At 45.0% G+C, this 25,930-nt stretch overlaps 2 protein-coding genes across 3 annotated transcripts in view; both read left to right on the top strand.

Annotated features, from left to right (window-relative positions):
* The window catches only part of LOC142807537 (neo-calmodulin-like), a 134,773-nt gene extending 131,557 nt beyond the window's left edge, over positions 1–3,216 (top strand). For both annotated transcript variants that reach the window (XM_075891357.1, XM_075891356.1), the window contains exon 2: positions 2,887–3,216. In XM_075891357.1, coding sequence (XP_075747472.1) covers positions 2,887–3,174 — 288 coding nt within the window. In that variant the 3' untranslated portion in view covers positions 3,175–3,216. The remainder of the gene's footprint in view (positions 1–2,886) is intronic.
* Positions 3,217–8,470: 5,254 nt separating this feature from the next.
* On the top strand, positions 8,471–18,002 carry LOC142807415 (uncharacterized). The gene is made up of 3 exons (XM_075891347.1): positions 8,471–9,245; positions 10,712–10,816; positions 17,640–18,002. Exons 1-3 carry the CDS (start codon positions 8,562–8,564, stop codon positions 17,823–17,825), a joined length of 975 nt encoding a protein of 324 aa, XP_075747462.1. The 5' UTR covers positions 8,471–8,561; the 3' UTR covers positions 17,826–18,002.
* The last annotated feature ends 7,928 nt before the right edge of the window (positions 18,003–25,930 follow it).

The following is a 25,930-nucleotide window of genomic DNA, read 5'->3' as shown; positions in this document are numbered from 1 at the left end:
TGCTGTTGTGGCTTGACTACTTCTCTGCTGACGCCCCTGCGCTCGGATTTTTTAAAAATTTTGTCCACCACACTGGAAACCTTGCTCTATTTGTATTAACCACAGATGCAGTAGTGAATACGTCATACATGCAGAGTTGGGCAGCGTGTGTCAGCTGCGCACGTCCAAATTATTTTCGCGGTTAAAACGCTAAAAATAAAGGAAGAATTTAAACTAGAACTATTTAAATCGGCAAGGTGTTGCTGCTAGTGCGTGAATAGAACGCAGCTTTGAAACTTTAAGCGAAAAGAATGTTGGACACGACAGGGTTGTTGAACGACGATTCACATCAATTGTCGTGAGCCGCGATGGTAATACGATCGTAATACGAGATGCGCACTTAATGCGGGCGTCGCACGGCCACTCTCGATCGCTATACAGCTCTATTCAGTTAAAGACTATAAAGCTTTAGCTGCTTAACTCACACAGGTAACGAACGAGCGCAACGCGATAAAAATATTCCATCCCTGGATCTATAGCGATCAAGACTGAAACATAGTTTTATATATGTAAATAGGAAAAACAATGTAAAAGAAGCCGAAGCTAATGTGTGGCCTCCTAAAAATATACTTAAGCACCGCTACCACTAGTTAAATGAGCTGACGCACGTTCTTTCATTATGGCTTACCAAAATGGTAAAAATAAAATGAAGGCTTGCAGGCGTGGCCAGAGCAATTGAGTTTGTCTCGCACTTTCATAAAATGGAAAGAAAGGAAAGCAAAAAAAAAAAAAAATATAACAACGCTATAAGCACGAGCGCTGTTCCTGCGCGGGTGGTGAGTAGCTTTCCCTCAAAACATTTAGACCCAAGATGGCGTACCTTGGCGCAACTCTGCTACCTAAAGGTAGCATATACAGTAACTATAGAGAAGCGTTGCCTTCAACGAGTGGCGGGACGCTAATGTTGGGTTGTGCCCCACTACTGGTTGAAGTTACTGTTGCTTCCATTGCATCTACTCAAGTCAAGCAAAGCGTAAAGTCAAACGAAAGCCAAGTAAGGACGTCCTACACTGAATTCCGAACACGCGATCCAGTGCCTAGATATACGGGCTGGCCAATGAACGGTAGTCCAGCATGAGCAGTTGGTTTTTACTAGCGCACGCAGCCGGCGTCGGCCTTGCGAGGTGAGAGAATTCGCGTCACTGGCACGAGACACGAGCATTCGCAGTGAGGGTGTAGACGACATGACGGACGCTGTTAGGTGCGACTATAAAATGCTCCGCATTAAAAAAATTGTGACAGCCTGGCACTTAAAGCATACCATTCAACGAGAGAGAAAGATTTTATAGAATATTTGTCGTGCAACCTGAACAAGGAAAGAATAAAGAGGAGACAGTATTGGGCATCAGTTGCGCCACAAGTATTCTTCTATTAAGCTATGAATTTCCAACTCGTCCAAGGCTGATTGATATGCGAGGTTTAACGTCCCAAAACCACCATGTGATCATGAGAGACGCCGTAGTGGAGGGCTTCGGAAATTTCGACCGCCTGGGGTTCTTTAACGTGCACCCAAATCTGAACACACAGGCCTACAGCATTTCCGCCTCCATCGGAAATGCAGTCGCCACCGCCGGGATTCGATCCCGCAACCTGCGGGTCAGAAGCCATCATCCTTGTCGAAGAAGCAGCACTCTTAAGAAAGAAAGACACACGACAAGAAAGCGCAACTATACTCGGGACAAGCACCAACAACTGTCGCAATTATTATTTTATCGAATATGAGCTGGGTGCTCCTTTCGCAAACGCGGCCGCGGCAGTGAGTTAAGTGACCTTCGTGCTCTGCAGAATCACGAATCTGATCTGGCAAGCGTGGTCGGAGGGCGCAGGAGAGACCATGCACCGCGGCGGCGCACGCAGACAGAAACGCGAGAGGCGTCAACGCTACCCAACGCAAGCTCATTGAGTGATCTCGCTACGGATGATGAAAACGAGGCAAAGTTGGGAAGCTTCGAGTAACGCCAATGGTATATGGTGCATATAAATGGCTTGCGGATAGCGTGCGCAACATCGTCTACCTCGTGGATTAGTGACTTGCGTCGCACGCTGGAAAGTAACAGGTCGCTCGTTCGATGCCCCGCTGTAGAACTTTATTCTTTGCAATCTTTTATTTTACTACGCGGTATCCGTGACGGAAATATGACAGCGGAGCCCTCATGGACTCCGGCGTAAAACACTTTCGTGTTAATATGACTATTGCAGCTAATTAGCCATAACCACTCAGTACGTCAAAAGCACAAATTGTTACACAGAGTATACTTCCGCTCCTGAGAGGACCACGTGCTTAAGAGGCCTGCACTCCCAAGTTTGCACGCATAGGAAAATCCAATAAGACGAACGGTAGGATAACAGCCGCCATAGTTGATTTGGTTTAGAGCGTCGAGTGCGTTATACCAAAATTGCTGTTCCGGTCCCTGCGAGTGCGCAAGTTGTTTTTTCGTGGTATAACTGTGATTTAAGAGCACGAAGAAACACAAAGGAACGATTCTGTTGTTTTTTCGTCCATTTGCTGCCCATTTGTACCGTAATTAGTACAACTCTGGGCCTACACACAACGTCCCCTATATCTTCCCTGGTTTTATTGTCTTCAGACGTTCATGAAAGTTGTGTCCAACAAGAAAACGAATGCTTAAAACTTCCTTATCCTGCTATTTCTTAAGAGAGTGATTTGAAACCCGAAACCACCACAGTGTATCACGAGACAGATTGTGCCCAGTGCGCTATCCTGGCGTGACGGACGTTATTAACTGCTTAATAATGTTGGTGAAGTGCTAACTACGCCCAACAATGTTGAAGCGCAACACAAGTTAGCCCAAATTGCCACATTACTTGGTGATGCACGTGTTACAGGAGATAGTGGGCTCGCGGGAGACGATCGACTTTCCAGAGTTTCTGACCATCATGGCGAAAGAGGAAGTCCGCTCGAATGACGTCGACGAGGAGATCCGCGAGGCCTTCAAGGTGTTCGACCGCAACGGCGATGGCTTCGTAAGCGCCGCCGAGCTGCGCCACGTGATGACCACAATGGGCGAGAAGCTGACCCACGAGGAAGTGGACGAGATGATTCGCGAAGCGGACCAGGACGGTGACGGCCGCATCAACTACGAGGAGTTCGTCAACATGGTCACCTCCAACTGAATGGCCAGCATGCGGCACTCAATAAAACACTTCGTTTTCTGACCACGGGTAAATTGAATTTAGCTACCACAAATAAGTAGAATACAGCCGCATGAGGGAAAGTACGAAAAAAAATTCGTAAAGTAGCAAGTGCATGTAATGAACTCTTAAGTGCATGACAGTTTAGGCAAGGAAGAACATGGTTCACGTATGGAAATAGCAATGTTGGAGTTTCCACTCATATAAAAGTTGACAAAGGACTGGTTGATATATAGCGTCGGCACTTTATTGGCACTCAAACATACATGGGATATGCAATCCAGTGCGTCCAACTCACCTCAGTGGTCGAGTGGTTATGGTGGTCCAGAGTGCAGACCTAAAGTCGTTGGATCCAATCCTGTCGGCAGTGACCATGCTCCAAGGGGCAAAATCTATTGGACTTGGCGCGGGACGGCTTTAAACTCTCCCATAGTAGAGTACCCTGTACTCTAAATTGTTACCCACATTTTTTCAACCCCCCCCCACCCCAAGAACTCTGTGCTTTTATGTATAGGTGCGTTTAAAAACCCCATTTGGTAAAAATATTCAGCGTTGTCCACTACAATATTCCTGATAATGAATAGTTAGAGAGGATACACGTTGTTAAAAAGGACATCAGAGGTGCGCTTATCGTGTACATATGCGTACAACTTATCTTCTCTTTGCATCTGTATGGGGGCGTCCTCAACTCTATACCATCCCTTTAATTCCTCCCTGTCTCTTTTAATCCCTCCTTACCGCCATTTCTCGTGAGCCACCGTTGAGGTGTCTCACTGTGATGCAGACAGTCATGGAGCTCACTTTTATCTTCTTTTCTCACTTTTAAGAATCACTTACACACACTTCGTAGCGTGTGCCCTCTCTAACTTTTTATGTCCCGGTAGCTGTAGTGTAGTATCTTAAGCGCCCAAAGCTAACTGGCCCTCATAATCTCATCGTTGTTTTGGAACGTTAAACCACAATATTAATATTATACGGTGCTTCTCTTGCCTATCCGTACATGGGACAGAGCCGGATGCACTAGCCCGTCGCTTCCCGTTGGACGAGTGTTCAGTACACGCTTTCCAGTGTGTGCATGACGTCACCGTGCATGCCACTACTACTGAGTCATGGCGAGTGAATCCTTTTTAGAGCTGTGAGCGAGGGCTATGAGTGGCACAAGTGGAAATAAATTGACAGCATCTCAACCGACAGCTTCATTTAATTAAGGTGAGAGTACTAGATGCCTCATCAAACGCGACATTCGATCGTCAGCGTCCGACATAGTTTTCAAAAATTAACTGGAGGGAACTCAGGTACTGCGATTGTGCAGCCAACATAGGAATGACGGATACGTAACATGGATTTGCCTAGCCTCGGTGCCTGCGGGCTTCTAATGCACATGTGACTTTCTTTCCTGTCGTGTTTTGGTTTTGTTCCAAACAAAAGAACATTCCACAAATATGTGTTCGTTAACCAGGACGTAGCCGACATTATCAAATATAAGCTAATCAACTCATTGCCTCCACTTTAAACCCGAGAATAATGCATTTGTTTGAAACCAAATATTAAAGACAGCGTAATATTATTCATCACTCGCCTTCCTTTCAAACTTATCTCTCTGTTTACTATAATTTACTTCAGTGATTTGTAACAGGCCAGAGATACGGTCGCTACCAGCGAGGGAGCAAAAACTTTATTGTAAAAGGAAGAAACGTGCTTCCCTTCGCGGCCAACTTCCCCACTATTCTTCAGAGGTCGGCGAAATAAATGAACATCTTTAGACTTATTTTTAAAAAATACGTTTTTTTTCATACGTGCTTACTAATACTGATATCAGGACGAATAATGATACTAGCCAAAGTTCCATTAATCGGAACTCACTTGTGCCTAACCTCATTGGATATTTGGTCTGCAGTGCATCTCAATATCGCCAATATTCAGTTCGGCCGAACTCACATGAACTTAGACTGAACAAAGCTCCGCTAAAACAGGCAAACTCTGGCTCAAAGTCGTCAGTATTCTGCTTAACCGGTCTCACTCAGACTCAGACCGACTCATGCGTCTTAGGGAGGCCGGTTGAGCAAAATACTGGCAGTATGAGTTCAGGCTCATACTCACAAGTCAGCCCGAGTCCGAGTGTTTGCGAATCAGTTGACCCGTCAGTATGTTTACCGATGACGGTGATGATAACGGTGATGGTGTTGATCTTGAGGCGAATCACAGCTACCTACTCAGGAGGATGGCCAAAAGCCGGATGGATCATATGGCCTTAATTTTTTTTTCAATTCACCTATTGGCTAAACGGTCAATAGGTCAATGAGAAAACCCGTGCTTTTACTTCATCTTCACCTCACCAGAAAGCGTCGTTCCCAAAAAGGGTATAATAATGAAGAAGGTACAGTGAAAAATCACGCCATCTCGCTCTAAAGGCTTTCACCTCATATTCCCGGACGTGTACACAATCTCCCACTGCTGGTGCTGTGACACTCACCCGGCTACGCTTCCGCACATGCTGTTGGAGTGCCCGGCACAGTGAAGACACACCAACGCCACGACCATTTCGTCGAAGCTCCATGAGGCTCTGTGCAGCCCCGCTCTTTACGACCAAACCTGGGCGATCCAGCACACCCGTGAGGTGGCGTCGAGGCAAGCCCTGGACGTCCCCTCATGGGAGGCTTAGGCCCGGCCACCTACACCTGTTGGTTTCTTATAATAAAGTTTATTCCTCCCGGGAACCATGTGTAGATGGGAGGCAGCGGGGAAATCGTTCATTTGAGCTGGAGATGGTGTATACTTTATAGCGAGCTTGTGTGGCCCTAACACTGACACTGGCAGTGGCGTTGACGCTGGCGCTCATCGGCGTGTTGCGTAGCAGAGAAACCTGGGGAGGCGCAAAGCACGCAGTGATGGACCGGTGTTTCCTACTAGACATGCCAATCGCTGGTAATTGGCAATAAAGGCTGAGTACTGCGATTAGACGCACTCACAGTTCGCTTTTAGTTGACTCGCACGTGCGAATTTTTATTATTTATGTTTAACAAAATCTCCCAACATATCTAACTTTGAGGTCATTTTTAGGGCCTTTATAAACGGGGAGGCCAACGAACCGGTGGCAGCGGCGGACAACTACGGTGCTGCGCGTGACCGGATTTGTGATCTTATAACAGCTTTCGCTGTGATTACCTAGAGAGAACTAGAGGACTGCGACGGCTGAGCCATCGTGGGATTGATCTGTAGTACATGGATTTGCGTAATCTTCGTGCTTGCGTGGTTTGAAGCGCCATGCATTGCAGCTCCCATAGCCACTAGCACCCGAGTTCTCCCTAATGTACTTGTTCGACACATAATGGCGTCAGGGACAAATTACACTAAAATCACGAGATGAATCACGTTGTGAATCACCATAGGAGAATAATATTACGTCACATATATAAAAAATGGCATAACGTCACATGACGATGCCATCACATGACATCATATCTTGGTCAAGGGAGTCTAGTCACAGAGGCAAAGCAAAAAAAAAAAAAAGGTGGGGCGCTTCTGGTCATAGAAGTGGTGCAAAACACATTAGGTGCAGTGGTGGGTCAGGTCAGCACACCAGCACACCTAAAGGCTTTAACTACATTGACTGAGAAATAGAAGATGGCTTTCGCCTTCGAGTCGCTCAGAAATGTGCATGTCAATCCGAACTCATTAACGTATATTAACGATGCTGCGGGCTTACGAGCCTGTTGTAGCGACCGTTTGTTGGTGTTTTCTGGTGGCGTCGAGCAACGCTGGACCAGCTCAACTATAAGAGTGAGGTGGATGTATAGTATAATTGTATCAATCATTGCACTGTTAAAAGAACCGATAGTCGGAATCCCTTGACAGTATAGCCAAACATCGCGTTTGGTAACATGTGCCGACCTTTGCGGACAGCAAGTAAAGATCCGCCGATGTTGACCAAGAGTTGGTCGCCACATTACATGAAGGAAAGAAGTGTACATTTAAGGGCTCATTTTCTTTGATTGACACAATATTACTGAGATGTAAGATACCATCATGCCACAGAATGTATAGGATATGATAATAGAAGTAACAATAATAGCAAACGAAGCCAGCAGTATATCTTGAAGCTGCGCGAAAGTTAGTTAGCGCTGGAGAACATTCGCCAAAACTAGTGGACAGAAAACGAAAGCCCGCGCGATCGAACACTTCACTGACACAGTGAGACATTAGGCTACGCCAGGCGAGAGTTTGGCCACCAGTGTTGGCACTGTCCGAGCGAGTAAGGTGCGCGTCATGGCACGTATGTCATGCTACGTATGATGATGCATCTGCTAATGTCGCAGCCAAAGTGAGCCAAACAGCTTCATGCCATTTATGCCCGGCATAACCACTGGGACACGTACCACAGGACCTCGATGAAGTTGTTTCAATCAACCAACCAACCAATCAATCAATCAATCAATCAATCAATCAATCAATCAATCAATCAATCAATCAATCAATCAATCAATCAATCAATCGGTGCCATGGCATGCCATACATCTATGTCACGAGTGCATGTAATATCATGACAGATAGATAGATAGATAGATAGATAGATAGATAGATAGATAGATAGATAGATAGATAGATGTCGAACTGCCTTTGGTTCGCCAAGAAGGGCGCAGCACTCAGAAAGCTTCAGAATTATGGTATCGACGTGGGCGCCTTAAAGCCACGTCGAAGGAATGCCGGGTGCACACGGAAACTGCAATCCCGCAGCACAAGGCTCAACCAGGTGCCGAGCGAAGGACCAAGAGCCCTAATAGTACTACAATATTAGGAGAGTGACAAGTGAATGACTCTTCATTCTCCTTACATATCGTCCTAGTTTGTACATCTTTGCCATCTGTACATACATATCATCGATCTTATTTAGCTCAAGCCTGGTTGGTTAAAGTGGCTCCTCATAATATGCACGTTAAAAAGGCGCCCCTAGGGGCAAAAAAAAAAAAACATGTTCGTAAACCGCATCAAAATCACTGCACCATAATAATATCTTTAAAGTCGTCGTCGTTGTTCTTGTAGACCTACGCACATGGCGCACACCCAATAGAGGGGGAATGCCAGAGTAGAAGGGGAATTTCTCCCATATTTTTTGTATTGTCTATGCAAGAGGTTTGTTTGTTTTCCCACAATATATGACACGTATTCACTTTTGGAGATTGGCCATTATTGCGACGTTTAGACTTTTAAATGGTATAGCTGGCACTTCTTCTTTCTTTGCATATTTTGGGCGGGGTCACGTGCGCCACGCGCTTTCGTCGCAGCGTGCACGGGCCACGTTGAATCGTCGCAGTGGCCATCGGTGTAGTCATTCTCGCCGCCGTCGCAAACGCCTTCAGGACCTGGAAAAAATGGCAGCCACGTCCCATGAAAGGCTTTCCCCCACGATCGTGAAAGCGGGAACGGAGGCACCTGGGTCGGCGGGACAGCTTACAGTGAGCTTGAGCGGGGAATGGGCGGCCGGCCTGAGCGACTTCTCTGCTGTGGCTCCGGACGCGAAACTGGGCAAGGGATCGTCGTCCAACCTCGATGCTACGAAAGCGGGTAAGGCGAACAAGACGCTGAGCGCCGAGCACCTGGCGGACGTCGAGAAGAGCGAGGCGACGAAAGACACTTTGGCCGTGGCACACAAGCTGACCGCGACCCTCAGCGCGGAGCAAGTGGCCGATGTCGTGCACGACGTGTCGAAGACGGCGGCGCTTGCCGTAGTCGAGAGGCTGAACCTTCTCGGCTCCCTCAGGACCTGCTCGTTGGCGAAGCAAGCCGCGCTCGATACCGACAAGCTGAACGCTAAGATGAGTGGGAGCGAAGCAGACGACCCCGAAAATGACGGCTCCAAAGGACAGGCCCAAGCGGAGAAGGCAGAGCCATGCCCCGTTTCTGAGCTGAACGCAAACCTAAGCGAGGACCGGGTGGCTGAAATAAAAAAGGTGTTTGAAAGCTACGACACCGAAGGCAATGGTGCGATTCCTGTCTCCAAGCTGGGAGCTGTGATGAGCAGCCTGGGGTACAAGCTCACGGAGTCGAACCTTCAGGTGTGTAGATAGTTTGTTCCGTGGCTCCTATGTAACATCGCTATGGAGATCACCAAGTTCGTGTGTTTAGAAAAAAAATGTTTAACGATTTCGAGTACTTTGTACTCAACTGTAGAAGAGCACTCAGCCGTCCCGAACAAAGCACTGGAATGGTACCCGGCTATTTTGGTAATTTAACGCTGCCTTCATCCGTGGGTATGGAAAGATGGAGTAGAAAACTTACAAGTAAAAATTTACCCTACGGAGGCTAGTTGGCACCCTGCATCTTGGCTAATTTAACTCTTTTAACATTTAACTGTTTTAACGTTTAACTCTTTTAACATTTAAAGATGCACGAGAAAACTTATGGAAAGTTATCTTACAGCGGCTGATTGTGAAGTCATAGAGAGAAGCAGACTGAGTGTGAAAATAGTGACTGTGTATTCAGCAGCAAATTCGAGAGTAATTTGTTGGTATTGTGTAGAGGTATGTGACGGCAAACGTGGGTCTGAGAAATTCTGTGTGCTACTGTTTCCGATCAACAGCGCCGCCAGCGATGATACAGAGGTCTCACTGCTTGATGCTATATGCGTGAAATGGTAGCAGCCACATGATTTCAGCTTTGTGAAACTCGCCAATCGTCTCAACTTCCTGACTTGAATGCATGAGAGAAACTTTCAGCGTTGTGAAAGACACGGCACTTGCGGCGCATTTTTAAAGTTGTTTATTCAGCCTGGCTAGGCCTGAGCCTGTAATGTCAAAGTCCCAAAACTCGGAGACCTGCTGAAGCACGAGGAGGCAGACGAGGAATTGTTTGATATATGAGATGTAATGAAACTATTGAAAATTCAAAAGGAAATGCAACGAGACGAACGCGCACTCGTGGGTTCTCATGTGATAGGTCCAAATTATCACCGGCCGTCCTGTTTGCGAGACATTATCGCTATTATTAGAACTTCTATTGCGCATTGTATGTGTATACTGTGTTAGACAGCATATATAAAAAAAATCTTTGTCAGTACAGCACAGATTTTGGTGTTCGAAGCTCAGATTTCAAATGACACTGTAATAAGATTTTTATTTTCTTTGTTGATCGACTAGCTAAAACCCTTGTTCGCCAGAGCTTCTCATTCCTTGCAGTCTCCTTTCACAGGTAACGAAGGTGGCTTCAAATTGACTCAATGGACGATTTTTACATGCTGATATAATCGCAATTTAGTGGCGGTGCCATGTGCTGTTGTTGGCGCAATAAAATGAGAATGAATATGTGCCTGTGTAATTTTTTTTTAACGTATAACAGTTTCCTCAAAAAATGTTTGCAGCAATACTTTACAGGTGAGCAAGGTCTTTCATTAGCAAAATATCTGCCTAACTTACCACCATTATTCACGGGCAATATCACTAGCGCTGTTTACTAGCGGCGTATAGAGCTTTCGCGGGTGCATTGAATCATATTCTTTCTTCTTATTATCATACTTTTTTCGCAGGATATCTTGGGAACCGAAAAAAGAACCATCATTACCTTCAGCGAGCTCATCACCATGATTGCGAAGGACGTGCTGGCGGCGAATACCGAAGAAGAGTTCAAACAGGTGAGAGAGATATGAAAAGTTAAACTATCGGAAATGTTATAGCTGACTGTTTGCTCTTCAGCTGGGGTGGGCGACTTCTTCATTTAACTAACTAACCAAATAAATAATTAAAAAATTATTAATCATTAATTAATTGATTATAATAAATGAATGAATCAATCAATCAATTTGTGAATGCAGGCATGCGAATTGTAGTGTGATAGAGCACCTGCCGCTCCGGTCACCAATAACATGCATATGGTAGCCACTGCGTGTTAAAGAAGCAAACTTGTCCGCAGGAATGCTGATGCATAAATGTACAGCAAGCACAGTATTCCAAAACTGTTGCCCTTGTTTTATATCTAGAACACATTGGCCGACAGAAGTATACGTTTTTTTTTTTTTTGCTACTGCATCCGTGCACTGCATATCGTTTCCACATGCAGGTACCGACACAAGCACTCACCATTAAATGTAATCCGCATCGTTCCGCTGCCCATTGGAAACTGCAGTGAAGACGTTAACCAACGATAAAACACGCCTCACAACTTCGCGCACAGCAGGGAACGTAAGCAAGTGACGAACACTAAAACGCGCGTGGGGGGGGGGGGGGGGGTGTCCTCGCGGTAGCATATTATGAGCTTGCCTTTCCATCTAGTGCAAGGGCTGCACTGAGTAATAGCGGTGGGACAGAGGGTGCTAGAAAAAGGATTTTACAGCGAAAGCTGTTATAAGATTACAACTCGTGTCTCGCGCAGCGCCGCTGCTGTCCGCCGCCACTGCCAGCGGTGTCCGTAACTACAGCGCACGAAATTAGAAAAAAACAAACAAACAAACCTAGGACCAATGACGCCGCGAGGCTCGTAGCCGGGTCCGCTGGGTGCCAGCCCAGTATTCTACCACTGAGCTACGCCATCTTTTTTTTGTGCTTTATTGCCTGTTCATAGGCCCGTACATCAAACCATGCACAATCATAACAGATACAAACAGTGACAGTCCTACCTATGAGAGGCACTCAAACTAAAATTCCCTAAGTGCTGCCAAGGGTTCCACCTTCGAACAGAACTCAGGTACAATCTCCCGAGTTTTCTGCAGTTCAACAAACTTGGCCATACATTCACGGAAATACATTCGTGCAGGCCATGCATCCTGATCGCAATAAAATCCCGCCATACGGGCCCGCCATAAACAGTGAAGGCCACATAGCATAATCAAATTAAAAGACATTCCTTCTTCGTCAACTATTGGCAGAAATCTTATACCATAAGAATTTAAAGGTTTATTGATTGATTTGTGGGGTTTAACGTCCCAAAACCACCATATGGTTATGAGAGACGCCGTAGTGGAGGGCTCCGGAAATTTCGACCACCTGGGGTTCTTTAACGAAAAGAATTTAAAGGTAATTCCTTCTTTATTGTCCTTTGAAGCACATACCAAGAGTATTATCCTTCCCAACAATGTAAGAAAGCATGGTCTATAGTTCCCGGTTTTTCACAGATAAGGCAGGTTGTCCCCCAAGCGGAATAAAAACCGCGGTCTGCTTCAAATTTTCTGACAGATAATGTACCCGTGTGAAGCTTAAAAAAGAAGTACTTTGCGGCAGGAGCCACTTGCACTCTCTTCACTCGCTTAAGAACACCTTGCCCTTGTCCTCCAGTGTACATGGCACGGTACACGGGTTCAGGTAGATCAGCATCACACACCTCCTTGTACAACTTTTTGCGAGTCACTGAAAACAAATATTCATTGAAAAATCTAACAGATAAAAACCGTACACTGAGAATAACCACCTTAAGATACCCGCGGACAGCACTGGTGATGTGATTCGTAGTAATCACATATCCCGGTTAACCCCACATACGTCTCAGTTGTTACCATGCGCGTAAGAAAGGATCCTTTGTGTAGCGAAAAAAAAGAACCTATTTACGACTTGGCGTATGAAAAGATGTGGTAAGGTCAGCCCTCCGTGTTTCACTCTTCTAAACAGATTAGTTTTACTGCATCTCTCTCTGTTCGAGGTCTACACGAACACTGATAAGATGCGATGGAGCTTCTGTATGTTTGCCTTTGAACAATGCAGTACTTGCATCACATACCAAAGTTATGAGGCGAAGAAGAGATTGCGCACAGTCAACAGTCATGATTACCAAAGGACCTATAAGCTCTCGTCTGGATTTCTCTCATTTGTTCTTGCCAGTAGTTCTCGTTATCGTTATAATATTCCAATGGCACACCAAGGTACTTTACAAGTGTGGTCACCAACTTTACATTAGCAAAATAGTCTGGTCTAGACGACCATTCTCCATTCCAGAAGTCCAGACACTTTCCCCAGTTTACTAGACTTCCAGTTGCATTGCCAAACCTTTTAACTACAGTTATGGTAGTGGTAACACCATCTTGATCGATACAACCAACAGCCACATTGTCGTCATACGCCAGAATTTTAACTTCCGATTCTTGTAACCTAAAGTCATGAATGCTGCCATTTTGAGTTATTGCTAAGCACAACGATTCTACATATAAACTGAGAAGTAGGGTACTCGGCGGTCAGCCCTGATGAACAGAACGCTTTATGTTAATTGTATCTCCTAGCGTCTTGTTGATTACCAGACGAGTCGTGCGATTCCGGTATGCCATAGATACCCCATCTGTCTGATTACGGAACCAACGTCGACATGGCCAAGAATGGCAAGCAGAAGGTTGTGGGAAGCACAATCAAAACTTTTCCCGAAATCAATCTGTAGAATGGCTACCCCTCCTTGATTGGCATCGCAACACTCGAGCACACAGCGCATCCTGTGTATGTTGGTCACAATAGAGCGTCCCATAATCCCGCATGTTTGGTGGGGCCCTACCAATTCTTTAATTTCCCCCTGTAGTTGCCGTGCTAGTACTTTCACTAAAATTTTTAATCACAATCAGTAAGTGATATAGGTCTACACGAAGAAATTAATTTTAACTTTTTGGACTGTTTCGTCTTAGGTATGAAAACTGTAAGTGCTTCACTAAAGGACCTGGGTAGGTCATCAAATTTATAAGCCTGATTAAAGACATCTGCGGGTACTTGGGATAATTCATTTTTAAACTACTTATAAAACGAAGCACAAAGGCTGTCCGGCCCGGGAGATTTACCAGGATTTATCTTATCTATAGCCCTGTCTACTTTCCTTGGTGATATAGATAGCTATAAAGGTGCTTTTGTGTCATCAGACAACTTTAGCATTCTGCTAAGAAAATTGTGCTTAAATGCCTCTGAATCAATGGGCATGGCAGCGATGAGTGCTTTATAGTGTTTACAAAACGCCCGTCTTGTGTTCTCATTGTCTGAAACTTCGATACTGTTGACTTCAATGGCATCTATATGGTTCCGTCTGGCATGACGCTTCACTAATCCAAGCGCTCGCTTCGTTGGGCGATCATCCAAAGCCATTGATGTTGCTCTGGCTCGCACTTGCGCTCAGCGATAGCGTTCCTCCCCATATACCTCTATCCTCTGTTTGATACTCCGCAAACAGTTAGTATATACTCCAGGTTTTTCACGCTCAAGAGCTGTTAGCCTCTCAAGTGTCCGTCCAAGCTGTTTCTCGTTCTTTTTAGATTCAAAAAATACAACTCTAAATGTCTCTATTGCTTTCATTTTCATTCGTTGCTTGAATAGCTCTCACTATTCTCCTATTTTGTTCAAACGCTCCAAGTTAATATTATTGATTTCTGTTATAGCTGATGCGCTAAATGACTCATGACTTTAGAGGTTAGAGTTCATTTTTTCGTGTTCCCTAGAAAAGGAATTCCTTTTTTTCTTTGACCCAATATTGCATTTTACAAAAAAGAGATCAGAAAAGGAAACTGGGACAACCTTATAGCTGCTACACTATGCTATCGCGTACATAGTAAGCTAAAGCTGGTCCAATCGGGCCTTACTTGGGCCATGAAAGTGGGTATACTTCCCATTTCGGGAGCTATACAGGCACTATGCTACATCTATTAATTCGTATACTGAGCCACGCCGGGTCCTGGGACTTGTTTGCAAACTTGACTTAGGCAGGCTTTATGTCGGGAAAGCAATCGCGTTGATACGACTTATAAATCGTTTTAAAACAGTGAAAGAACAGCCAGTCGTCGCAAAATGCGAATAGTGTAGTGAGTGGGTAGTCCAATGCTCAAACCTATAACAAAAGCTTGTTTTTGTTCAGCTATTAAGTGTCGCATACCCACTTCAGGCACAATTCCTCACCATCGTCAGCCACTGCATGAACAATTGGCACATAATTCATCGCAGTAGATTAGTGGATACCACATTTCTTAAAAGAATTATGAAAACTAGCATAGCCAATGCCGGCCTACTACGCCTAAAATTTTTATTAATGCTACAGTGAGCATCAAGCAAGTGTGCTTGCAGTAGTCGCCAAATGAGTGTTTAGAAAAGGCTCTGAAAGGCCGTTCTTCTAGTTTTCATTGTGACTGTGCTGCGCCTTCCGCGCAGGACTGGCGTTTTTTCGTAATAATAAAAATGTCAGATTCTTTGCTCATTACACTTGCATGATACGCTTGAGGGGAAAATGGCATTAGTAAAACATAATGATTGCTTCGCCTTTGAATAAAAATTGGTTTTTCACTATTAGTGATTCCCTCCGCACATAGTTGCGCTTCAATAGCCGCTCTCAAATTCCCCATGCTGATGTCACTGGCAATAGCTTCTGAACCGCCTTTGGCCCGAACTTTTGCGACCTATTTGAATAGACTGTAGTCGAGTGGCGACAGTTTGTCAGCGCTCGTCCTGTGTACGCTCATTTCATGCTTGTCTTCTACTTGAGGTGCATGCTGCAAGTTTCAAGGTACGTACCGTTCTTTGCGTGACACTGGAATTTGTTAATGTAGCATTCATTTCTTCGCCCTAGTCACAAAACAAGGCACAGTGAACACTCAACTTACTCTGTAAAAACACGTTTCACTTTTCGCGATTACATCGATTCCTACAAAAGAAGAATCATTCATGTTTTTTTTTTTTTCACTTAAGGGGGAGATGGTTTACTACTGGCTTCCAGATGTTCGTAATGATTCGCATTACATCTTGTGCATGCCAGGGAGCGTGATTCACGTCGGTACGTATTTGCAATTTACGAACACCGTTACAAGTAAGCGCAGCAAAAACAACACTGACGTGGAAGGAATTGCCACCCTTTGTTTAGGAAAACTGGTACACTTTTGGTTTAACGCATTGACCTATGCACGAGTACGAAGGGCTTTATAACTTTACTATTTCAATCCCCTTCTATCATTTGGTATTGCCTTTCGTTACCTTTTTCGGGACTCATACAAGAAGATATTGCAAAAGTTAAAAAAATGACGATTGACGTTATGCTTTATAAACACAGACAAACCTACCGTATCTTGCGTTCCTTTGAATATTTGTGGCCACATCTAAAAATAAAATATTTTTCAATGACATAACAGTGGATGAATTCTTGGTTGGAATTAACATAAAAGTTTTTGCCAGTCAAACCAATGTCTGCAGCAGTTCACTGTTTAGACATCATGACTTTTTAGTAATTTAGGAGCAGAGCTTCTTAGGCGGAGGAGATCGTCATCACTCTGGCTCTCATTAATTCCTCTTCTAAACATATCATCAGCGACTCGCGAGAGGCCTGTCGGAACTATGAGCTAGGGTGGGCTTCCCCGCTTGCTCAGCGCTACTGGAATCTAGCTGCCGATACGTTGATCCAACTGCACGTAATGTGGTTTGGGCACCCGGTCTCCAAGGACTCAGGGGAAACGAACCAGCTGACCTCGCACTCTCTTCCCGGGCTATCTCCCTGTCTTTGGAAACCTACTCCCAATCAGACAATTCAGCCCTTTTATTCAAATATATTATCAATTACTACAAGGAGGAGTACCGGTGCTATCCAAACCCTTGTAAAGGACTGCATCGCGCTGATGAGCGCCTCCTTTTCAAACTGTTCACCAATACTGCACTGTTTCTGGTGGTACTAAAACATTTCAATTTATCTTTTGATAGCACGTGCCAGTTCTGTGGAGAGGTGGTTGCCACCTTCCACGTCGTCTGGGCGTGCCAGTCAAATCCATCTATCCCCCCACTACCCCAACTCCACGAAAGAGGACAGGGAGGCAGCCCTGCTCGGCTGTCAGATCCTGAAAGCCCAAAGGCCCTGGTTCAACGGACGCGGGTGGCGTTGCTTGTTAATGGAGTTGCGGAATAGGCGGTCCACTAGTGCTGTGACGGGAGGAGGCCAATAATGCCACAACCCAACCACCTTTCTGTAATCATTTATTGGTTATTAACTGTTTGACCACCATAAACCACTGCACCTTCCTTCTCCTTCACTCTCTCGCACCACATGCTGCGGTTCCTAGGGGTTGATTTGATTGATATGTGAGATTTAACGTCCCAAAACCACTATATGATTATGAGAGACGCCGTAGTGGAGGGCTCCGGAAATTTAGACCACCTGGGGCTCTTTAACGTGCACCCAAATCTGAGCACACGGGCCTACAACATTTCCGCCTCCATCGGAAATGCAGCCGCCGTAGCCGGGATTCGAACCCGCGCCCTGCGGGTCAGCAGCCGAGTACCTTAGCCACTAGACCACCGCGGTGGGGCCAGTTTCTAGGGGTGAGGATAAACGCACCGCCCGTCTCTGCTGCTATGCGAGAGGGAGTGAAAGCAGAGAGATAACACCTGCAGCACGCGGGCACCACCGCGGACAACGCCGGATGCCTGACATAGCCCGACTAAGAAATGTATTCACATTTAAATAGAATGTGTCACTGAATGCTCGAGACCTGAAAATATAATTATATCGCGTTTCTAAATCATTCTTTCCAGGTGTTCAAGGTGTTCGACCATAACGGAGATGGCTTGGTGAGCTGCGCTGAGCTTCGATACGCGATGACCACTCTGGGTCAAAAGCTTTCCTCGGAGGATGTCGACGAGATGATTCGGGTGATCAGAAAAGACGCCAAAGGAAAGCTGACCTTCGACGAGTTTGTTACCGTGGTTACGTCCAAGTGAATCGAAAGTGAGAGAAAATTCGAGCAACTCCATTGGCCAAGCTTGGACTGAGAATGCCATGTTACAGAGGAAAAAAATTACGAGTACCTCATTGGAAGGGATTAGGCAAAACATGTACTTATTCCCTGTAACTTCCTTTGCTCCGGTCATCGAATAAATCAGGGTGATATTTTGCAATCATCTGCAAATGATCAGCAAACGAAACGGTGCTGAACAAAACATCCTCCGTACAGGTGCACCGAATGGTAAAGGTCTGTTATTGCCGCAAGTGCCTTCCACAACATTCTTCTTAACACTTCGTAGAATGAGGTAGAACAAGCGGACTTTATTCCCTTGAAGGTCTGCCTCTACTTTCTGCCGAGCAGGTCTGCTTAGAGAGTGCGCACAAGGATCCTGTGAACCAACACAAACTCGTGACGCAGGTAGGTGTTGGTTGTTTTCACGAAAACCAAAGGCGCATTCTGCGTGCCATGGTGCTACGCGAATTTCGAAATCGATTTTAAACATGTTATACAATATATTGTGAGGAACCGGTTGATTCAGCCAGGCTCGAGCTAAATCACGCTGGTGATATTTACAGATGAAGAAGATGTACAGGTGATGATGATATCAAAGAGAATAAGGAGTCGATCGCTTGTCGCGCTCCCAATATTGTCATTACTTCGTGCGTGTCAACGCAAATACATCCCACAATATGTGCCACCATCAGAATTCTGTGTCATAGTTTTTTAGAGTGAACACGAGTCAATGAAGACCGCAACATGTTTTACGCTGCAGTTTCCATGCTTTCATCGGCCTAGTAGGTGGTCGTAATTTCTTAGAATGGCTGCGTGTCTCGTTGTGTAGCGCTAGCTCAAAACAAAGAACGAGTGGGATGCCTGTTTGTTTGTTTGTATTCTCATGGTTATTGCACTTACTAACTCTGGAAAATTGATCAATTGGCGTATCGTAATATTGCAATAATAACTTCAGAATGCTTATTAACTTTAAAAAGATGAAAAAAAAAATTCAACAGATGCCACGTACCGTGGGAATCGATGTTATGTGAAGCATGCGGATGGGAGGTTAAATGTGTGTTAATTTTTTTATTGAGTAACGCGTTATGAAGTGGCACTCATTATATGTACAAATCTACGCACACACATGCGTTGAACAGCCGCATATGTTTTCCATTAGCAGTGGTTTTCAGTTGCGTAATGATGCCGACAACAACATGAATATTAGCAACACCCGAAGCTGATATGAAGCGCTAGTGCTGGCGCTGGGGTTCTCGAGGATGGTAGCCCTCAACAATACTATACAAATAAATCTCAGCGGATGGTGGCTAACTACCATTGGCGTTAACCTGACGTGACGGCTGTATCATAGGAGTACACTTACGTAATGTTTATAAAATTAGATAGGCAATATTGAAACCAAAATGGACGTTTTTTGAACAATAAGGTCTATTTGCAAATAAATTTCGGTGACCTGGCGTGGCTTTGGGGTAGAATATTTGATTTTCACGCGGAATTCTGAGGATGAATTCTTGCTGGGTCACTGACATTCATTGTTTTAATTCTTCCAGTCAACACTGCCTATGCCAGCTTTTTCTTAAAGCTCGAGTTAAAAAAAAAAACTCATGTGTTTTCACCATTCCTGGGTATAGTGTGACGATTGAGACAGAGCCACTGCCCATACGCTGGGCCAGCTCTTGTTCTCTTTGCCCTTCACTAGTGGCTCATACCCACTGTAGGGTATCGACCAATTATTGAGTGGTCTTATATAGTATTAATCGTTATTAGAGTAAAGGAACTTACAAATTGAAAACGTTACAAATTTTAGAATAAAACTTCGGTGATCACTGATGTGTATTTACTCTAATGTTTTTTATTAGTAATAGATAATAACCTAGATCAAAAGCAACAAAGAATAACAATATTTGTTTGTTAGTATTTTTGTTGATATGTTTTTATATGATCTTTGTCTTTCTTCTCTACATGCTAGCCAAGCGTGCGCCCGTACCCGAGCCCCGCTATGTCTTCATTACAGTAGATATAAAAACCATAGGACCCTAAAGCTTCGCCTTTAGGAGTTGAACGCGATAACGACATCCTGTTCGTGGTGCGTACTTCAAACGCTTAGTGCATGCGTAGAAACTCTTCGCATTTGCTATGCGCCCACTACACGTGGCCTTAAGTAAATAGGCGCAGTGGTAAATGGGCACACTGGCGTGTGCGCTTTTTGTAGTGGGGTACCGTATTTCAACCACGGAGCCATTATAATCACATATTCTGACACCCGTTGGCAATCGATCCTTGTACCACACATTATTACTGCAATATTTGACGTTGCATTGTAAAACATGTATACAGAACGCGTGTGTTTGTGAAGCATGAAAAATACTTTCACTGCGTTTCGCAAGTGGCATGGCCGTGTGGTAGAACGTCCAATTGCCACAAAAACGACCCGGGTTCGATCCCCGCTCGGACCCAAACAACCCTGGTTCGGTCCCAACTCTGCTCCGGAATTTTCTTATCATTTATTTGTTTCATTTGCATCGTTCCAGATTTTTCGGTCACACGTACGATGATGATTTTTCACTCACAACCAACGACGCCAACACCTTAATTTTTGCGAAACGAACTCTTTAACGGTATCATGTTAAAATGTATCACCTGTGGCACATACCCGCATATCATTAACACATACCCATCCGCGGGTATCTGCCACCGTTTTTTGGAAAGTGTTGGACGACGTACGCGAAGAGATCGTGGCATTATTCATGTCATGACCATGGCGTCGTATTCGTGAAACCATCGTGCCATTCCATACAAAGTTTGGTGTACCCCAAATGAAGGGGGTGATCATGAGAGCATCCAAACGTGGGCGGCTAGGTAGGTAGGTAGGTAGGTAGGTAGGTAGGTAGGTTAAGGTTAAGGTTAAGGTAAGGTTAAGGTAAGGTAAAGGTAAGGTAAGGTAGGTGGGCAGACGCCAAAAGTGCTTGCAGAACGCGAGTAAATGCTTCGCAATTGAAAAGAAAATAACAAATAATATGTTGTAAAATTCTGCAATTGCGAAAAGATAAGTTAGCTGTGTTTATCTTACCAGAACTTTTGTGGGAGCGATCACTCTGTGGTTACAACTTTTTTTTCCTCAGTTATACAGAACCACCACTCATAGACAAAGAAATGCCAGCGGAGCTTAGCCTCTCATTGTATAGCCACCACATATACTTTCATGGTACGACAACTGCTGAGTGCATAGAGCAATTACGTAGACGGAAACTATGAACAAACGCAAAAACACGAAGACCCTTACAATTTTCTCTCGCGCTCTATTCTTTTCTTGCCAGTTCATATGAGCTCTTCTCTCTTATGAACATCACGTACCAGTTCTTCCTGCTGGAATTCCTGTCACGCGTGGAGTTCCATGAATTCATCCAAAACGACTCGCTGGTTCTTGTACATACGAGGTGGCGTGGTGCTCGACATTAATTTGCGGCACCTGTTGCTTTCCAGCGCACAACATCAGTTGTTACCTCTCCGTTGTTCCTTGGCGCAACATGTTTGCCGAAACGAAGAAGCGCATTTGAGCTGAACGATTTTCTCTAAGTACGGGGCGGCAGAGCAATCTTGCTGCATCGTCGTTACGGCTGACGTTCGTCTCCTTTTACGTTTGCTTCGTGAGAAACATGGCTCGTGCGCACACGCTTTTCCGGGCTTATAGAAACAGGGAAATGTAATAAGCACTATGGAAGACTTAGCTGCAGCGTTTATGATGGTTGCGATGCTGATAGCATGGTGCTGGTAACTTAGGCTCCACCCTTGCCTTTTAAAGAAATGTCTTCTCTTCAAGATTTCAAAGGGACACTAAATACGTGTTAGGAATCAAGCTCTACGGTTTTACTAACCGGCAAGCGTTAAGTAATATACCTGCCTTCATTCTGATCGGAGGCTTCGAAGCGAAAGGTGAGTGCATGCTCGTTACAAAACGTTTACGTTGACGTTATCCTTTTCAAGAGTGGAGTTGCTTCAGCTTGGCGAAAATGTGTCAGTCACGAACCAAAATTATTATCATAAACCGGTACACGCTCTTTTCATCTTCTCCTTCATCTTCTACTTCACTACCAGAACAAGATCGCCGATTTTGCCTGTGTGGGATGCCATAACTGTGATGACTGAGAGAACGAGTAGAACGATAGACTGAGAGGGAAAAAAAGAGATATGAAGGAATAAGAAGAGAGCGAGGGAGTGTATAAAACAACTTTACTTGGTCCGAAACGTAGGCGCAGCTGGCAGAGAAACAGGGAAAGAATGGAATGATACCCAGAAAAAAGATATATAAATAAATGGAAAAAATAACACCAGAAAGGAATAGGAAAAGAAGACAAAAGCAAAGACAGAGAGGGAAGATAAAGTATAGAGACAGAGAGAAAAAGAAAGGAGCAGGAAGAGGTAAATAGAAATAAATAAATGAATCAATCATTCTTAGTTTCGTAATAAGACAGTGCAGGTAAATATGCAGCAGCAGGTCTCGAATGCACAAATGGTAGACGGGACCTGTATTTCAATGTTGAGCATCACGTCCACCGCCATGCTCTTAACTAAGCACGGGAATAATGATAGCTTCCTGTTGATCATTGTAATGAAAAAGGTAAAGGAGTCATGCTGACGCACATCGAAAACATTCACGGCGAGTATCTTTATTGCGATTCATAGAGCGTCATCATGATATCACCTGGTACAGAGGCTAGCAAACATTTATATATAGAACGCAAGAACGACACGCCCTAGCACGTTCCAGGCCATTTCGGCTCCGTGTATATCGATAGCAAGGAAACTGAAATAGCCTGCACTTGAGAATTTGTCATTTACAGCTATGCATGCTCCAATTTCAATCCCTTTATTCTAGGCAAATGCAGTCAGTGCTGTTCAGAGCGCACCGGTCTGGTGTGCTAAACATCTGTGTTGACCTCTGTACATGGAAGCGCAATCTGCAAAGGAAATCGCCCTTCGAAACTCTGTACCTCGCATTCCTAGTACAATGCTCAGGCGTACGAAATGACAATGATCATTTTCCTTCCAGCTTCTTTTTTTTTCTCCACAAATTGCAAGTCCCGACAGTGACGCCACGTGATGGGACGTAAACATTTAACCCTCGTGTAGCTAAGATACCAACAATGGCATGACGCTTTCACAAGTACGGGTAGAGACATGGAAACGTCGTCTAAGGCGGGAGACGCGTCGAGTGTCTGTACGAGTGCTACGTGGCTCACGTCGCGCTCCATATTATCCATGTGTTTACGCTGGAAAAGTGTGTCTAACCACCAGACAAGTGACAACAAACGATTTGTGAAGTTCAGGGGAACATTTGGACACCAAGCAAGTGGACCTCCGACGGACGCATGGACCGCAGACTTCCGAAAAGAGTGAGCTCAAGTGGTGGACGAGCTGCGCCAAACACCATCTCTGCGTGGCAGTTCCGACGCCGCCAGCGTCTAGGGAGCCACGTGAACAACTACGCAGCTTCATGCACGAGAAATGGAGTCGTAGGCCATTTCTTCAACACCACCATCAGCAGCTAGCACTTCAAGTATCACGACGGTTGCAGACATGGACTTCGCCACACCTTCGACAAGCAAAAGAGAGGGCCACAGCCTAACGACAAGGCACTCTGGGACCTTCGAGAGAACGATGACAAAGGACGACTGACACACCGTTCTTACCTCAAGGCAGAAAAAACAGCAAGCGAGAGAAAGGAAAGAGGGGCAGAAGAGACCCGAAGAACAGACAAAGGAAACTCGACCAAGAATCAGATGAAGAAGGGGGGTCAAGCTCCTGCCGCTTCCAAAGGATGATTTCAAGATTTATATTAGCAAAATTTAAGCTTCAAGATTTTAATTAACAGCAGAAAATAAGCAACTTAAATCTAGCCTTGCGGCACTACAGACATGGGTAGCAGCACTCAACAACTTTTGGCTAATAGAACAATCAACCTGAACACACAAAACCAACAGACACAAATGGAAGCCAGCGCAACACGACCAGCTACTTCCCAGCCGCAAAATGTAGAGGGACAGCTGCAAGAAATAGGAACCCAACTCCGACTTACGTTTGCCGAGCTGGGCAATAATAAAGAATACGTCGACGACTCTATCAAAGGAGTAAAAAAAAAACCAAGGAAACGGGGAAGCTCAAGTCCTGAAGGTCGCTGTCCTAGGGTGTCGGCAACGACTGACAAGGATACATTCGAGAACCATTATGATGGCTAGATCCATCGCACGCCACCAAGAGAATCTCGAGTTATGGCAGTGGACCTGCCGCTCGCTGCACAACAAAGAATTTGCTCTAACACAGTTTGTGCAAGCCGCCGCAATTGCACCTGATCTCATATCTTTGCAAGAAGCAGGAACATCAAAACGCTCAATATTGGGATACACACACCACACAAACACAAACAACACGGTGATTGCTGTTTTGGTTCGGAAGGATCTCGTTGTTAGCGAAACTGTACCAGGGTATGACGTACCCCACCAAATGGCAACAATATGGCCTGTTAAGAGTGGTCGCCCGAAAAACATTGTCGCGAATGTCTACAGCTCGCCTCGAGATTGGATGGCGGACTTCACGCCAATTATCTGTCATGCTATAAACCACGCGAAACGAGGTGACATAGTGATACTTCTTGGGGATTTCAACGCCTGGCATACAGAGTGGGGCTACAAAAGGGATACGGTCAAAGGAATCAACTTGCTGAAGGCAACGCAGACTCATGACCTAGTCCTCGTCACGCAACCAGACTCTCCCACAAGACTGGGGAAACAGCATGGCTACAGACACCACCACTGACCTATGTTTTTTTTTAAATGATGAACGTGGAGTAACCTAAACGAACCTGTACGAAATACTGGGAAGTTGCCATTACATCCTTAGCATCTCTATACAAACGGCAAGAATAAGACAACCGACCGGTACTGCATGTCTCACAGATTTGAGAAAATTTAGGGAGTGCCAGACTGATACTCAGGACCTCAACACGATAAAAGACTGGATGACTTTTATACGGGAGGCAGCAGATCAAGCTACTAAACGATTTAAAAGAACACCGCAAAACCCAGTCATCGACAACCATCTCCTCCACCTATGGGAGGCAAGACGCAGCCTCATAAAAAGACGAAAGAGGCAGCGTCACAACCGAAAACTCAGAGAGCGCATATCACAAAGCATGGAGGCAGCCAATTCGGACTCACAAGAACTGTGTACTTCTAAATGGAGGAGCTTGTGCGACTCTTTTCGGGGAAATATAAGTACGAAAGGAACTTGGGCAATCTTTCGTAATATGCTTACTCCTGGTGCCACACGAAGAGAAAGCACGATAGCCCTGAGGCCTATACCTAATGACTACGCAGGCTCAGACGCGGACTTTCTTCAGACATGTACACGGGTGAAAGGTCATCACGGACAACCATAACACCCCATATGGGTCAGGCAAACCCTGCCCTCGATGAAGCAATAGCACTCGCAGAACTGTAGACTGCAGCGCAATCTTTCAAAACGAACACTACGCCCAGACCGGATCGCATCACGAATGCCATCATTAGAAACTTTGCTAGAGAAACACTAGAGCACCTAACAAATTTCTTAATAACACTATTTGGAAGACAGGAGGATTTATAGCACCTGAATGAAAGGAGGCAGAAATAATTTTGATACCAAAGCCTGGAAAACCAAAATCGCTCCAGAACCTTAGACCAATGTCGTTAACCTCTTGCTTGGGTAAACTTTTCGAGAAGATCATTCATACCCGGATTGGGAGGTACTTAAAGGACAACAATCTCCTACCAAGTTTCATGTTTAGCTTCCGTGAAGGAATTTCCTCTCAAGACGTCTTCCTTCTCCTTCGCGACGAAGTTCAAAACGCACCACCAGGAAGCATGAACAGAATCCTGCTTGCGTTGGACCTGCGCAAAGCTTTCGACAACATATCTCATGACACTATATTTACTGCCCTAAGATATAGGCTGTGGGTATATAATTTACTACTACGTTCTAAATTTTCTCAACAACAGAACGGCGTCCATAGAATCGGACACTCTAAGAGGTAATAATATTCACATAGCAAAT

This window comes from Rhipicephalus microplus, chromosome 1 (genome assembly GCF_043290135.1).
Source record: "Rhipicephalus microplus isolate Deutch F79 chromosome 1, USDA_Rmic, whole genome shotgun sequence".
Classification (NCBI taxonomy): Eukaryota; Metazoa; Arthropoda; class Arachnida; order Ixodida; family Ixodidae; genus Rhipicephalus; species Rhipicephalus microplus.
Note: the sequence above shows the minus strand (reverse complement) of the source record. Positions and strands in the feature narration are given on the sequence as shown.